Source organism: Agelaius tricolor, unplaced genomic scaffold (assembly GCF_023055355.1).
Source record: "Agelaius tricolor isolate 1412-34295 unplaced genomic scaffold, bAgeTri1.0.p SCAF_13, whole genome shotgun sequence".
Taxonomy (NCBI): domain Eukaryota; kingdom Metazoa; phylum Chordata; class Aves; order Passeriformes; family Icteridae; genus Agelaius; species Agelaius tricolor.
Window position 1 is genome coordinate 7,217,490 of NW_027269273.1, and position 15,653 is coordinate 7,233,142.

The 15,653-nt window shown below is 39.4% G+C and overlaps 1 protein-coding gene across 2 annotated transcripts; it reads left to right on the top strand.

Moving 5' to 3' along the window:
- The first annotated feature begins 330 nt into the window (after positions 1 to 330).
- Positions 331 to 14,593, top strand: UBE2D1 (ubiquitin conjugating enzyme E2 D1). 2 transcript variants are annotated; one of them, XM_071438584.1, is made up of 7 exons: positions 331 to 480; positions 8,232 to 8,295; positions 8,382 to 8,413; positions 9,357 to 9,434; positions 9,688 to 9,793; positions 11,986 to 12,079; positions 13,715 to 14,593. In XM_071438584.1, the coding sequence occupies exons 1-7, from the start codon at positions 457 to 459 to the stop codon at positions 13,758 to 13,760; spliced, it is 444 nt and encodes a 147-aa protein (XP_071294685.1). In that variant the 5' UTR covers positions 331 to 456; the 3' UTR covers positions 13,761 to 14,593. The 2 variants fall into 2 exon arrangements, with proteins under 2 accessions (XP_071294685.1, XP_071294686.1); XM_071438585.1 differs by lacking the exon at positions 331 to 480 and adding an exon at positions 596 to 671.
- Positions 14,594 to 15,653: the final 1,060 nt, after the last annotated feature.

Genomic DNA, 15,653 nt, shown 5'->3' on the forward strand with positions numbered 1-15,653 from the left:
TTAGAGGTCTCTTTCAACTTTAATGATTCTGTGACCTGTTCAACAGACTTTTCAACCCCCACGCCTACTGCTTCTCTCGCACACCATCATGAATATGACACACCTTTTCCTTGTATGCAGTTCTGAAGCTTCACACGGTCACGTTCCTCTTCCTCACCTCTGTGTTCACTAGACACTGACACTCGCAGTTCCTCACTCGGCCCCGCACATCCTGAGGGGCCCGGCCCGCCCGAGATTTCCGCACCCGCGCAGCGCCGCCCCGCGTGCGGACTACGCTTCCCGGCGAGCCCCGCGCGCGGCCTCGGCTCCGCATGCGCAGGAGGACACAAAGGGCACGGCCATTGCACCCCTGCCCCTCCCTTTTCCACGGCGCGCGCTCCCGCCGCCCGCCCCGCCCCGGCCGCGCTCCCGCCCCGCGCTCCCGCCGCCTGCTTCGCGCTTCCGCCGCGCGTTCCCATGGCGCTGAAGCGGATACAAAAAGTGAGTGGGGCCGAGCCGTGGGAGGGGGCGGAAAGGTCCCCCTGCGCTCGGGTAGTGGCCGGGGCTGTCCCCTTGTTGGCGGAGTTGAGGCGGCGGCCGGAGCGGGCTCAGCAGAGGTGTCGCGGTAGCCGCTGCCGCGCGCTTTCTCTGCCAGGACTCGTCCTTCCCTCGTCGGCAGCCGGGGAAGCAGAGTGGGTGTGAAACGGGGAAGGGGGGCTCTCGTCGGCCGCCTCACGGTTTCGGGACTCTGTCCTCTGGAAGGCCCCGCAGCCCCAGTCGGTGCCCTAAGGCGCCGTTGGCGGAGCCGCCGCGGTGCCCCGGGCGGTGCGGGAGCGGGGAAAGCCGCGGTGCTGATGGGGAACCCTCAGCAGGGCGCAGGGACAGCATCAGTCACTGCCCTTGTGCACGGCTGCTCCGCGCTGTGCTCTGGGCAGGGTTAAGAAGTGTTGTCAGCATAGTTCTTGATGTGACCTTTGAGTGTATCCCAGTTGTGGCGTTTTGGGCTGATACGGATAAATGGCCTGGTTCAAGTTGTGAGTTGCCGGTTTCCTTTTGTTTGGCAAGGCTGAGGCGGTCGCTGTACCGTGCGGACCGGGAGTCGCGGCCAGCACCGGGGGGAGCGGAGGTTCGTGCTTTGGCCGTGGAACAGAATCCGCGCTGTTTGGTTGCTGTTGCTGTGCCATGTTTAGGGCGGCATCGGTGCTATCCTGGTTACGTGACGGTGCGATTATTTCTTGTGCAGGATTCCCTTTTGCTATCGGAAGCCATTGGTATTGCAGAAATAGGATTCTGTAGTGACCGATTAACCCCACACTAGGCAGATTTGGGACACCCTACAGTAGATACTAACTTTGGATGGATTTCTACCAGAAGCTGGTAGTCCTGTCTCATGCTGCGAGGCTTAAGCCTTTACACAGGACAATTTTGTTCCTTCATATCACATGTTTGTCATGAATGTTGCATTCGACCAATATATCAAATTACTACAGTGGTTTTCTTTAGGAATAACTTTGTCTTGCTTCTACATATTATACAAATGGTTTGCCTCTTGTTGCCACTTTCATTTCGCACATCTTCTTCAACATCTCTTTACCCTAGTTTCAAGAAAAGGATTGTTCTGAATACCATCTCTTTATAATTCTTTTCCAGCTTCTTTCTGCTAAGATAGACAAAGGGGAGAGTCTGGTAATCTAGTTTTTTGAGATGGAGTGGTGGTTTGGGGCTTTCCAAATGAAGTCCTGCTAGAATAGAATCAGCCTTCATACTTTTATCATGTTCCCTGAATAACTTTCCGCTTTACAGACATTCATACATATTGGAAAGCCACAATTTTCTTTAATGTGGCATTTAAGAACTTTTGATAGATGTGAAATTATGATTAGACTTTTTATCTAAGTATCTTTCATTCTGTTAGCCTTATTGTGTTTCTACTCTTTCAAAATAAAGTGATGCTTTCCAACCTGCTGACTGCAATGTGCTATGAGATTTCCTGGTTTTACAATAATTTCCACCTGAAACATGAAGAGATACTGGGTAAGGACCTCCAAGAAGAGTTGAGATTAAATTCAGAACTAGTTACCCCTTGCTTCTACTTTGCTGCAGAAATGACTGCTGCTGGCTTTCTTTTTTTTCCATTAACTACCCTCATCACTCTCTTCTGCCTTTCCAGGAGAAGAAAAAATTCTTCTAGAGGGATTTGGCTAGCAGTCTGTCTCTGAAGAAGTAGAAGAGGAAAGGGAATGGCAAGGCAATAAGTTTGTTTCAAATGGAAAGTTAAAATGAAGTGGAGAAGTTTGAAAAGACAAACTATTTTGATGTCACTGTAATGCATAAAATTTTCCCCAAAAATCATGGAGATGGAAGTTTAATGGTAGATGAAATGTATTTGTATGTTGGTGTGTTTGTCTTCTCTACTTTCCTGGCAGTTCAGACTGGCTGTAAAGGTTGATAGTTGTGTTGTATCTGAAGGATAGGAAGGGATAAGATCTGGAGTAGAGGAAATGCTGTGGTTTCAGAGTGCCTAGAGGAATTCTTTGGAGAACAAAACACTGTCAGCAAACACAGTGGCATTGCTTGGCAGCTCATCAGTCTAGACACTGTCTGGAGTTAAACTTCAGTGGGTTTAGGATGCTTCAGAATTGTGCTTAAACAAAGCTAAGGGATTTTGGTGTCAAGCTTGTTTGTTCAGAGTAATTTTGATAATTTGTGTGTTCAGTGTGACAGCACCTATGAAGGAAGCAAAGCTATAATATGTCAACCTGTTAGTAAGCATATTTTTGTCATAGTGGTTGGGACTCTGATTCCTAAGTAATATTGCCCCTGGGATCTGTGTCATTGCATCCTGCCTTTGGCTGCCTGTCTTCTTCAAGGGGCTCCTCAAAGGACAGCACATGGACTTCCAAGGCTGCACCCTAGCCACAGACAGACATACTGTGCTTGGGAGCTTTCTTAAAAATGGGCAGCTGAGTAACCAGTGAAGAAGCTGCTCCCTGCACATGGAGGTATTTGATCCTGGTGCTGCAGGAGGAAGAACAGTGAGGACATGAAGCCCTGCTCTGCAGGCACAGCTGTCAGCAGTGTCTCCATGCCAAACTCATCTCACAGTTCCTCAGAGAGTTTGGGGTTGGGGGATTCTTACTCATCACAAGCTGAGGATCCTGTGTTCATGTGCCTTGTGAGTGCTTTGCTTTGCTGTTGTATGAGAGAGGCACTGTCTCTACACTGTCAAAAAAGTTCAGCTACACTGTCTGTGATGTTCCTTGGGGCAGTGAAAGAGCAACACATCTTTGTGGGCACTGTAAATTCCAGATGCTGCAAATGATGAAAGCAAAACAAATAGTGTAGGCTTTTTAGAAAGAAATATTGTGCAAAGAAGCCTTTATTCTTGCCACCTCTGGAAAGTGAGATACCATGCCTTTTGTGAAAGGTGGAAAATAACCTTTTATTTTGGCTGTCAGGTTCAGCACAATAGTGTGTAGGTCTCAGTTCTGCCCATCTGTCTTATGCAGAACCATTTTTCTAGGGTTCCTGTTGTAAATTCTTTGTTCACATATCTAATTTGCAGAGTTTGCCATCCTGGTAGTTCCATATTGCAGCTGAGATTGTTCTCATCATAAGTCCTGTACCTGGGTGCTTCTCCAGTGTTAGTGGGAGGTTGATGTGCTGGTTAATGCTCAGGCTGTCTTGTACATACTTTTGTTCAGGACTGCAAGAGATTTTAGAAGACATTTTGAAACCAGGAAGGAGGAGATAGATTTGAACACTGCTTTAAGAATAGCACCTTATTGATGCATAGTGCTTGGTTGGTTTTCTTCTACAACTCAGTAAGAATAGAAGCATTCAGACATTGAGTTGTTTCAATGAACTATATGTCTCTGTGGTTCAGTATGTGTTTCATATATGCATAGGCTAACAGGACATACTAACTTAAAGTTATGTTGAAAATAACTTTTGTTACTGTAAATTGATTCAAATAAAAATTATTGATATTTGTGGTTTAGATTTTGACTTTAAACCTGCAGCCTTTAGATGGTAATCAACATAACAAGGAAACTTTTGTGACTCTAACATAAAATGTTTGCATTTACTTTCAAGTCCTCAGCTGAGATACTACATATTTTAGCAATATTTTTTTTTGCATTAGAACAATGTATGGAAATAGAATATTTATTACTGACTAACCATTATAGCAATAAATCTTATTATAAATATGTGCTTTATATTTACCAAATTTGTGAAGAACCAGAGAATTCTTTAACTAGTCTTAAGTATAATCACTTTGGGGTTTTATGACAATGGTTCCAAGCAGCAGTGTATGCATGGAATTGGTAGGAAATAAATCTGTGGTCTACAGTGCATTTTGTGCTAGAAATTAAGAACACAACTGACAAATATAAATCTATTTTTTAAATAATAGTGTGGAGAAAGGTTGTGGTTTTGTGGTGTATGGAGGATGAAAATAGCTTTTAGTGATGCTGTCTGCAGTTTATTTTGGTCTTCAGATAATCTGCAGTCTTTTTTTCTGAATTTTTTTTAGACTGAAAAAAGACATGTTTAGGACTTCTATGTTGAGAACATTTATTTCCTTATCACCAAAGTATCCTTACAATGTTGTTCCAATAGCTTTTTGGGAGAAAAGCCTGGATGCTAATCAAGCATGTAAGTGTTAAATTGGCCTTGCAGTGTTCATACTTTTATGAAATACATCCTGTATTATTCATTGACCATGGGCATTAGTCTGCACATTCAGAAATGTCTCCAACGTTTATAGCTTACCACAGCCTGTTTTTTACAGCTGTTAAACTTGAATTTTTGCTTCATGCTGTCTACAGGGCTGTTCAGGAGTGTGTGTGTTGCAAGGGAAGGTAATTTGGAGGCTTGGGCCATCTCCAGTAGTATGTTAACCATTAGTATTCTATTCTACCCTGAAATGTTTTGTATGAGAGGATTAGAGGATTTATTCCTACAGTGTCCCCAGCTTAGGTATTTTTCTCTGTGCACGTTTATCCTGGCATGTGTTGGAGCTCTTGAGAGGTGCTTTTATGCTGTCACATTCACCAGTGTTTGCAATAACTCTTCCTTCTGATGCATCTCTTGCAGACAGAATCTTGGGTTTGTGTGTTCTCATAAAAGATGTTGCACCAGTGTACACTGTAATTTATACTGGTGACTTTCTCTTTTGAAAATGAATCTGCTTTGAGCTATAGATCCTGTTTGTCAGCATATGTGCATCTTGTACCAGCACTTTCTATACCAGTGACTAAAAGTATTCGTGCAGCCCCTTGAAGTGACCAGGCCTGCCTCATGCAGCTACATGGTAATAATCCATAAAGCTTGGACAAAGCTGCTTAACTTAAAATTGACTTAAAACTACAGGGCAATCTCTAGTGTTGACTGTAGTGCCTCACATGCAGTTATCTTGTGCTTCTTGATGAGGTTTCAACATGTTAGGCTTTGAGAATCTTCAGCCTTGTCCCTTAACAAAGCAAATTTTTGGCCTTCTTCTAGAGAGCATCTGTGCTTTGTATAAAGAATTCTTGTATTCTCATTCTTTCATGAATATGTACAGTCATGAAGAAGTTTTTCTACATGTATTTGGAGGATCCTCATTTCTGTTCTGCAGTGTTCAGTTCTGGCACTGGCAGGTCAGACTGATTCAGGGACATCTGGGTATCTCCTTGCTCCATTTCAAAAGGTATAGGAAAGCTTTAAACCTAAATCTTACAGCTCTCCAGATAATTTTGCTTTGAACCTAAAGCTTAAACAGTATCATCAACAATGTAAATCTGAATAGTTCTTCCTTTTTATCACAGCTTGATCTGAATTTCTGTATATAAAGATTCAAACTGTTCATACTGTTGGATGATGTTACCACTTGTATTTTTAAACCACACTAGCTTCACATATGGATGCTAAATGCAGCTTGAATTTGCTCTGCTGATTTTGAAGTTTGATCTGGCTTTATGTTTTGTAGGTGCAGAAGGTCTCAGAATGTATTTGTGAACATTGCTCTCAGTTGGTGAAGTTGATTGAAGAGAACCTTTTCCTCATTGTTCTTAGGAAATATTAATTACAAGGGTTTATAATTGTGGGTCTCATCAATGTATGATGAAAAATATTTGCTGGGTTTTTTTTCTAATCATGAACAGATGTCAGTGCCTTTTTAGCCTGAACAAATTGAAGTGTATGCCCAAGGAGCCTTCCCCAGTTCTGTTAATTCTTAAGTACATGTGTATATATGAAAGAAAACAAATTTGTGTGGTTTTGGGGTATGTGAAGATCTTGATGAACACATCTAGCAACGAAAGCACTGTTACAGACCTGTGACTCTAAGTGGTTGCCTGGTAGTTCCTATGTGCATATGGAATGTTTGCATATACTTCAGAGACTTTCTGAAAAGTTTAAACTACATGTTTTTCCAGTTACTGCCTTGAATTTAGTAGTCAATAATGACTGTTGCAAAATGCATGATTGTTAGTGTGAGTTCTCTGTTTTGGTGCTGTAGTTGCAGCTGTTTGGTTTTGGTGAGGTTGTTTTAGTGTGTGTACAAGTCTTCATTTTCTCTTGTTAGGTTAGATCTTGAGTTGCAAGTTAGAGAAGACAGTGCCTGTAACAGCTCTGCTGCTGATCATGTTTGGTGACTGCTGGAAACTTGAGATTTGTTGACTCCCTGTGTGTACTGGCAGTGCCCTGGCTTTGCATAAATAGCTGGTTCTCTGAATCACTCCTTAACGAAATTTGAATCCTCTGATTAAAATAGGAACTGCATTTCTCAAGTGCCTTTATTGGTTAAAGTCTAGCCCAGAGTGTTCTTTCTGGATCAGCATACAGAATAAAGTGTACACAAGTAATGCCAGTTGCCAGCCTGTGCTATTTCAGTATAGGAAAAGGTGTCTGTTTTGTTTGAAATCACAAGATTGTGAGAAGTCACTTCAGAGCAGTAGTAAGATAGGGTGCAGTGCTTTTCTTTGATTTCAGGGCCAAGAGTGGAGCTGTAAGTCTGGCTGAATTTAGGTGTTGGGTCCATGGTAAATTGAGTTGAAATATTTACTGGATGTCATAACTGGAAAAAATATCTCACAACAGTTGAGAAGTGCAGATTTTTAACCCTTCAAATTATATGTAAGGCCTGATCACACTAAGTACACCAGTTCTGCACTTGAGTTAAACTTTGCTCCAGTTTAAACCTTGATTTTGTAAGTAGTTGCCTTGACTAATTTATTTTGAGTAGAAATGTTTCTGGTGTTACTCCTTAAGGTAAACTCACATACCTGCTTATGTCTATTGTGGACTTAAATGTGTGTGTTTTGAGTAAGGAATTGAGTTACTTACAAACACACACCCTTTAACTTATTTCAAAGGAAGTACTTGCATGTAGTCATAAAGTTCCTACAGGAGAGTTTCTATCAGCCTAGAGTTGGAAAAAGCTTTCCTTAGTACAGTAATAGTTCAGACATCAAAAGGAGTATATGGAATCAAATGAGGAAAATGAACTAACATTACTACCTATCTTGTTTGAAATAGTGATGACAAATCAGATGAAAAACAGTGCTGACTTTGTGAAATCACATAATAATTTTAAATTATTTGGGACTGTGTGGACTCCAGCAAGAGAAATAAATCAGTTGACCACCAAAAGTTCCTCTGAGTGCTTAAGTTTTAACTTGGGAGTTTTTTAGTAGCCATAAAAAAAAAAAAAAAGCAAGCATGCAGGGAATTGAATCAAGGTAAATAAGGTGTAGAGCTAATATTTTTCCTTTAGTTTCCAATTTAGTTAGGATCCTTTGTATTATGTTCATACATCATCTCCAGGCAGGCTGCAAACTTTTTATCAGCTGGTTTAGCTCAGCTGATGTCCACAGACTAGGACAATACAGAAACTTTTGTAAAATCAAAGGCTAAGGGAATGATCAGGTTAGTACCTAACTAAATTAAACTGTGAGTTTACAGGCTAATCAAGAAACCCTTCTTATTTATTTTGTCTCCTTCAAGTATATTGAACTTACTGTGAACTTGGTTGCAACTCTTAAATTCTTTCAGATCTTAATTTCTAGCACAGTGTTAGCTGCAGGCCTTCTGGCAAAAAAGCTTTTTCAGTTTCAATGGACATTTCAAGTGTTGACTGTTTTATCAAAATACCACAAAAAGTGCCCATGGGTTTAATAAAACTAGTTCGTGTTCCCACTTTGGAAGGGATGCTGCCAAGTGGTATGGATTTTCATGTCTTTGAAGTATTTCTGTGTTTCTTGCAGGAACTCAGTGATCTGCAGCGAGATCCCCCAGCCCACTGTTCTGCCGGACCTGTTGGAGATGACTGTAAGCTCTTCCTAGAACATTCAGCACATTTCAGTTCTGGAAAGGCTCAGAAAATCTCTAATTGCTGTATCTTTTTTGCCTTTCAGTGTTTCATTGGCAAGCAACTATTATGGGACCTGTAAGTATAGGAATCGTGCCCCTTAAAATGTAATACCTTGCTTCTCTTTTTGTTACAGAAGGATTCATTTGGGTTTCTGTAGACACAGCAGCCACATTCAGCTGAGCTGTGAATAGTTAAAACTTTAGGGTGACATTGTTGTTCTTATTAGTCTGGTACCAGTTGCTTTCTGTAACTCCTCAAAAATCCCTGCTCTTCATGAAGTTAGAGGTGTTTAATTAGTCAGCTGTGGTGTTTGAGTTGGTGATATGGAGCTTGCTTTTCACAGATGATCAGCCTGGAAGATTCATCCATCTGAAAGGAGGAAGAGTGGGTGAAATCTAATATTAAAGTTGCTAACTGCAAACAATAGTGGAGTTGCAGAGGGTTTTTAAATGGAGCTTATTTTTTTGATAGTGTACAACCTGGATGTAAACCTGTGCACGTGTTGTGTAACAAAATGCATGTGCACAGATTTGTGTGGGTCACAAAGATGTTGTGTGTTTTAAAACTCCCTGATATCATCATGATGAACTGAATTCTGTTGGAAAATCCCACTCTTTGCATCTGCAAAGAGAAACCACTTGTTAGGGTAAGTATGTTTGTAGCTTGAGAATGGAGGAAGATCAGAGCAGCTGTGGTCTTGCACAGGGACAGGATTTGGAGGATGTGCTGTGGTTTCTGTACTCCCTTCAGTGCAGTGGAGCCATGGAGCTCCCTTCCCTCTTTTGTCTCCCAGCAGGGCAGTGCTCAGTAACTGTGCAGTGCTGCTGCAGCAGTAGCCACTCTTGGCTCTGTGTAACTCTGCAGGCCAGTGGGAGGGTTCAGTTCCCTCTGTGCCTTCCCAGTTCTTGGCCACAGTGGGCTATGTACTGGGGAAAAAATGGATTTTCTCTAGGAGAAGGGAAGCTCCAAAACAGCTGAAATATATTAATGTGTTTTATCTGTTTTGTTTTTTCCTCAGCCTGATAGTGCATATCAAGGGGGAGTATTTTTTCTCACGGTACACTTTCCAACAGATTATCCTTTCAAACCACCAAAGGTAAGTCCTTTCTTTAAGGAAAGAAAGATTTTAGCTCAAAGTTTATTCCTTGAGGCTTAATTTTGGAAGTTAAACTGGAAAGGTGAGTCACAGTATACATGGATGTATACTTATCTTCATGGATGTAGATAAGACTGTCAAAAATTTGTGCTGGCAGATCTGATATGACTGGAAAGGAAGGGATGATGTTAAGGATTCCAAATATAATAACCCTAATCTGATATTATTTGTTTTTTATTTTTTTTTATTACAGATTGCTTTTACAACAAAAATATATCACCCAAACATAAACAGTAATGGGAGTATTTGTCTTGATATCTTGAGATCACAATGGTCACCAGCTCTGACTGTTTCTAAAGGTAAACTCACTGATTTGATAATGCATGTATGAAGCTGCATACACTGCCATGGCACTTCCTTGGTGTATTATTGCACTGTCTTAAAGGTAAACAGTGGGAACTAACTTATCCTGCATGTTTCAGAAGAGGCAAATTCCATTGGAGTTCTGGTTACGATCTAAGATCTTGTGCAGTTTATTGGGAGTTCATTACAAAAAAATGCATGCACAGCAAAGCAATTCTAAACCAAGTTGGGTAAGATAATAATGTACATTTAGCCTGAAATGTACATGCCTGACTTTGCATGCTGAATGGAGGAGAAACTGATAAGCAGGGCTTGAAAATCACAACTTGGGAGTAGATGTGAAACCCTGATACTGAGGTTGTGTGAGCTTCCATGATTGCCTGTTAATGACTCTTCAGGCTGCCTGAGCATCCTTGTGTGGACTAAGGTCTTAATTACACTTTCTTTAAAAATGAGATCATTTGTTCTGGTTTGCATTCCTTTGTAAGAGGAATATTTCAAAATGTAGCTCCTTTCACAGTCATCAGTAAAAGTTTTCTTAAAATATTCTCATCCTGTAGTTAAGCTTTTCAAAACTTGAACACTGCAGATTTCTGGAACATTGACTCAACAGTTGAGCAGTTCTTTTGCTGCAGGCATTTTGTGTCACTTAAAAAGCTGCTTAAAATGTGGGTGCTGTTGCTTCTCCTCACCCATCTTCAAATTGCTAAGGCACACTTAGTCATATTACAGAAATTCCTCATGTGACTCAAAAGGTCAAGAAGCCATATCACATCTCCAGTAGTTGGGAGCTCTCTGAGCTGTGTGCCAAAGTGTCACTGCACTGGGTGTACAAGCAAAGAACAAATTGTGGGGCTTTGTCCAATGGAAATTGCTCTGTGCAAGTCCAGTTGCTGTATCTCCTTGGAAAAACAACTTCTCTTGTTTACAGGCCTGTGCAGTAATCTCACAAGCCATATAAAATATAAGTCTAATATTCTGTTTCCTCAGCTCATTGCTAAGGATATCAATTACTTTTATGTGTAATTGGTATCATTTTTTTCCACATAAATTAGTTGTTTTATAGCTATCCAAAAATTGTATCTAGTTATTAAGCAAATGAAAATTGCCACTTAGGTTTAACAGCTGGCATCTACAACTGAAAACCTGTAAAATTTTTAGATCTTCAGCATTTTTCTATCTCTTTACTTGCTGAGCACTTCTTTGGTAATAAAGTGGAGCAGGTCTCATGTTCAGATATTATGTATTTCATAAACTGGAAATTAGCTCAGTGACTCATGGAAGTTTCACCTTTCTAGTCTTTGTTTGACTGAATCAAAAGTTGACAGCATACTATAACACCTCTGACCATCTGTGTGACCATGTATTCTAACCTGATTTTCTGACACTATTACTGACACTTAAAATAAGTCAGTTGAAGTGGCTGAAATTTCTGCTCCTGAAAATAGGTGTGGGTTCTTGGGTAACAAGATAAAGCAGGGAGGAAAAAAGGTATTCTACAGCTGATCCTTAGGGCAGCGTGAAGTTCCCTTTCACAACATATTTAGAATTATTTAACTGTGTACTCTTGTATGCATATTAGTTCTGACCATAAAAATACCAATTGCCTGAAAAGTATGGCCTGAAATTGTTAGGTAAAAAAATCAAACCTCCTTGGTTCAATACCAGGAAATTAATATGAAGTTATAAGTGAGTACCTGTATTTAATGCTGATCAAGTATTTCCCAAAATGGAAGTCACACTTAGGTAAAATGTTTTTATGATTGAGAGAATAACTGTCAGCACAGAAGTGGAAAAGGATATGCACAAATAGAGTACTGCATGGCAATGTAATATTAATAATATTAGTTACCTTAGCTGCAGCTGCAAAGCTTAGTTTGACCAATATCTATATGTAACTGTAGTCTGTAGTTGGGTTCCTAGGCGAGGATGTGGGAGAGAGATCCTTACAAAAGTTACAGGTTCATGGCTGCAAATTCCCTGGGCTTGTGTCAGGTGTTTACTTCAGCCCTAGAAAAATAATGCTGTATAAACATTTCTGGGCAGAACTGTTAAATGACAGTTTAATTCTGATATGCATTCTTCTTCCTATACTCTCCTACCACCTCCTTCAGTATACTGGAATATATTAAAGAATTGTAGAAATAAAGTAAACTAACTTGTTTAATCTAGTGTCTCTTTTATTTAGTTTTATTGTCCATATGCTCCTTACTTTGTGATCCTAATCCAGATGATCCTTTAGTACCAGATATTGCACAGATCTACAAGTCAGACAAGGAAAAGTGAGTATAACATACATAAAACTGTGTGTGTGGTACTTGCAGGTGGCTGTCTGCTGTGCACCTTCAATATTAACTTTAGCAGTTCTCTTTTCCTAGATTTCTACAGGATTAGCTCTTTAAATATTGGGAATAGCCATGGCAAGTAGGAAACTGTAGGCATACACAGCTATTGGTAACTAATTTTTTGTACTTAATTACATAAAACCCTCATGGCTTCTGTGTAACAGATTGATTGCATAAAAAATTATTTTCCCAGAAATGAGTTACTTGTCACTACTGCAATCCTCTGGTTGTAAAACCTGTACAGAAGAAATTTGGACCTTCTGTTTAACTGCCTGAGTTATTTGGTACCTATTTTTCAGTGTTGAGCCATTGAAGACTTCCTGCAGTGCATGCAGTGGCTGAACACATGTCACAGGTTCAGGCAGATTTGAGTATTGCTTTTACCTTGAGCAGTAGAGAGCAAAGGAGTCATGTAGAACTTACATGGACATCTGTGGTCTAATATTTCTCTGCCCAGACTAAGAATGATTAAATGGCCTTTTTCTCACAGTTCAATGTCTGGAATAGTCAAATCATGTAACTCCTGAAGTGCCTGAATGCTGTAGCTCATTCTGCAAAGTAGATAGTGTTCAATAGAGGAGGTTGTGCATCAGCTTCTCCCCATTTCTGGCTCAACTTTTTTTCCACCTACTTATTAGTGATTTCTGTTGTGCCTCCTGTTTGTGAAGGAAGTGAATGAGGGATGGTTTTCCATCTCCAAATCTCAAAATTTAATCATTGCTAGGGAAAGTGAGAACATATGTAGTGTTGACTGTAGCTTTATCTTCTTAAAATGACCACCTATTAAATTTTTGTTTTACCTTGGATTTAGGAAATGAGAGATGTGGCTGGTTACCCCTGAGTATTTTATTATAAGTTAAAATCCAAAGACTTATATAGTAGCATATTCTTAAGAAGAAAACCAATTAGTAAATGAGCTGCTATAGTGATCTTAAGAGTTAAAAACTTGTCAGTATTTTTCTCTGGTTGACTCAAGAAAGTGAATCCAGTCTGAAGAGTAGAATGTAGCAATTGTAAAGACCTGAGTGGAAGCTATCAACTCTAAGGACATTTACCCTTGGGATTATGGAATTATAAAATAATCAGCTTCTTACCAGAAGGAAAAGACCCAAGACTTAAAACCTAGTAAAAAATGCTTTTCAGAAAATTTTCTTTTCAAGTTCTGAAATGCAGCTGGCAGTGCAGAACAGAGAATAAAATCCCAGTTAATTATACTGAATTTTGTAGAACTCAAAAGTGTAAACTTTGTCAGACTCTTAGTAGCATATGCCTTTAGGAGTAATTGACAACCAATTGCTGTGAAGGTGCAAATAAGGGAACCAGTTATGAAATACAAATGAAGGATGCACGATTTAATGCAAACCTGTGAAGTTGGGTTTGAGTCTGATAGCTCTGGTACATAACTTTGAATGTGTAGTGGGTGTGTACTTTGTGCTTTTAGACTGTTTTAGTGTTCTTTGACTGTGCTCAGAGGTGCAAAGCTCAGTAACAGCTGTATTAAGTAAGTCCATGGCCATTGTCAGTGTATCACTAACAGCTCTTCACTGTAATGCCTTCTTTCTGCACGTACAGATACAACAGACATGCAAGAGAATGGACTCAGAAATATGCAATGTAAACTTTTGAAGACATTTTCATATACCACAGAGTACTGTAAATTCTAGTTTTTTTCAAAATTAGAAGGAAATGGAGCACAGTTTATGGTTTCAATGTGACACCCCTTGAATTTTTTTTCACCCAAGTAAGTGTGTTTCTGGAGCAAGAGAGAACAAACTTCCAAAAATAACCTTATGACTTTGGTAAGAATATTTATCCTCTTTGTATGCTTTGCAGAAAACATTTATTATAGTTTTTAAGAGTTGGACACCTGCATCTTCAGACTACAAGATCTATAATTCAGTTGTAAATCAATGAAATTATTTTTGCTGGAAAAAGTAGCTGTTTTCATGTGATGAATACTGTATGTGTGTCATTGAAGTACGTTGTCTGTTTCATAAGTGTGTTCAAGTTTCTTTTTGTTAGTTCTCTTATATAATTTGTATTTTTTTACTGTATAGACTTATTTTATTTACAATGTAAGTCATTTCAGTTTAGACTTGCTTGTGCACAGTATTGACAAGATACAACTGCTAATAGTGAAAATAATTGGAGTATCTCACCCATTAAATATTCTGAAGACTGACTGCAGACTTCTTAAAACCTAAAATGATCTTTGCACTGTAAATCTTTGTATGCTGATTATGGAGAAACACTTGGTTTTGATTCTGTTGCATACTTGACTTAATTTTATTGCAATGTGAACTAATTGCACTGGTATGTAGAAAGATATGTAACTATTTTGTTGCTATTCACAACTGATTTGTGACGTGTGGGCAACATAATACTATCACAGACCTTTTACAAATCCAGATGTAGCCTTTTCCATATAAATAAAATACATTTTCTACTTTCCTTGGCTATTTTTTTTTTAATTTTAACTCCTGCATATCCTTAAAGTACTTGTTCCACCATTCTAACAGAGAACTGCCAGTAGTGTGTAAGTCCTGTAGGCAGAATGTCCAATAAAGCCTTGCATCATGTACTACTCAGAACTGGGCTCTAAGTTCATTTTTATGCTAGTTCTAGCTTAGTGGATTTAGCCCATGGTTGGATAGAGGATTTCAAAGAGGTTCATGCCATGCCACACCAATAGGTGGTGTATTTGCAATACCAGACTGTTACAGTAAAATCACACTTGAAAGTAACTTTTCCAATAACTTGCACTTCAGCTGCTTCAGACTATGCATGTGGAAAACCCATCTGTTCTTAAAACATAGATCAAAAGCAGAAAAACTCTTGATTTCCTACCTTTCATTCTTCTTGGTTACTTGAAAATAAAAAAAGATGACAAAATGTTTTTCTCGGTATCTTGTACATGAAAGAAAAATTACTTTCCATTGGGAAATTTGTCATCATAAAATACATTTTTAACATGACAGATACATTTGCTTGGGTTGTTTCTGTTTTTGTTTTTTATTTGAACATGCATCAAACTGGAATGTGGGGCATGGGTGGTAAGCATGCACAGTAGCAGCTTTTATTCCTACCACTGGGATATTAACTTCATGTTTCCTGATTTACTCACCTTAGGTTGGTCACATATGGGAAAATATCATTTTTGGACAGTTTTATCTATGATGTAATGGTGACATTTGAAACAGCAGCTTGATTGAGATTGGCTCTAATAATCTTAAAATATTCCTGTTAACTACATTTTGCAAGCTGACTAAATGGATTTGGTTTTGTTACTGAGTGCTTCATTATATTTGAACTGGGGCAATGGAGCTAGGAAGGCAAAGATATCATTTATACTTCTTGCTCAAATCATTGTAGAAAACTGACCATCAGAATGTATTCAGTTTTTATTTTCTCTAGGTAAAATAGCAATCTCTGGGTGCTAGAAGTTACTTAAATTTTTGGAATATCTGTACAGAACTGTGTGAAATGAGAAGTTTGACTTGGTTTCTTTTGG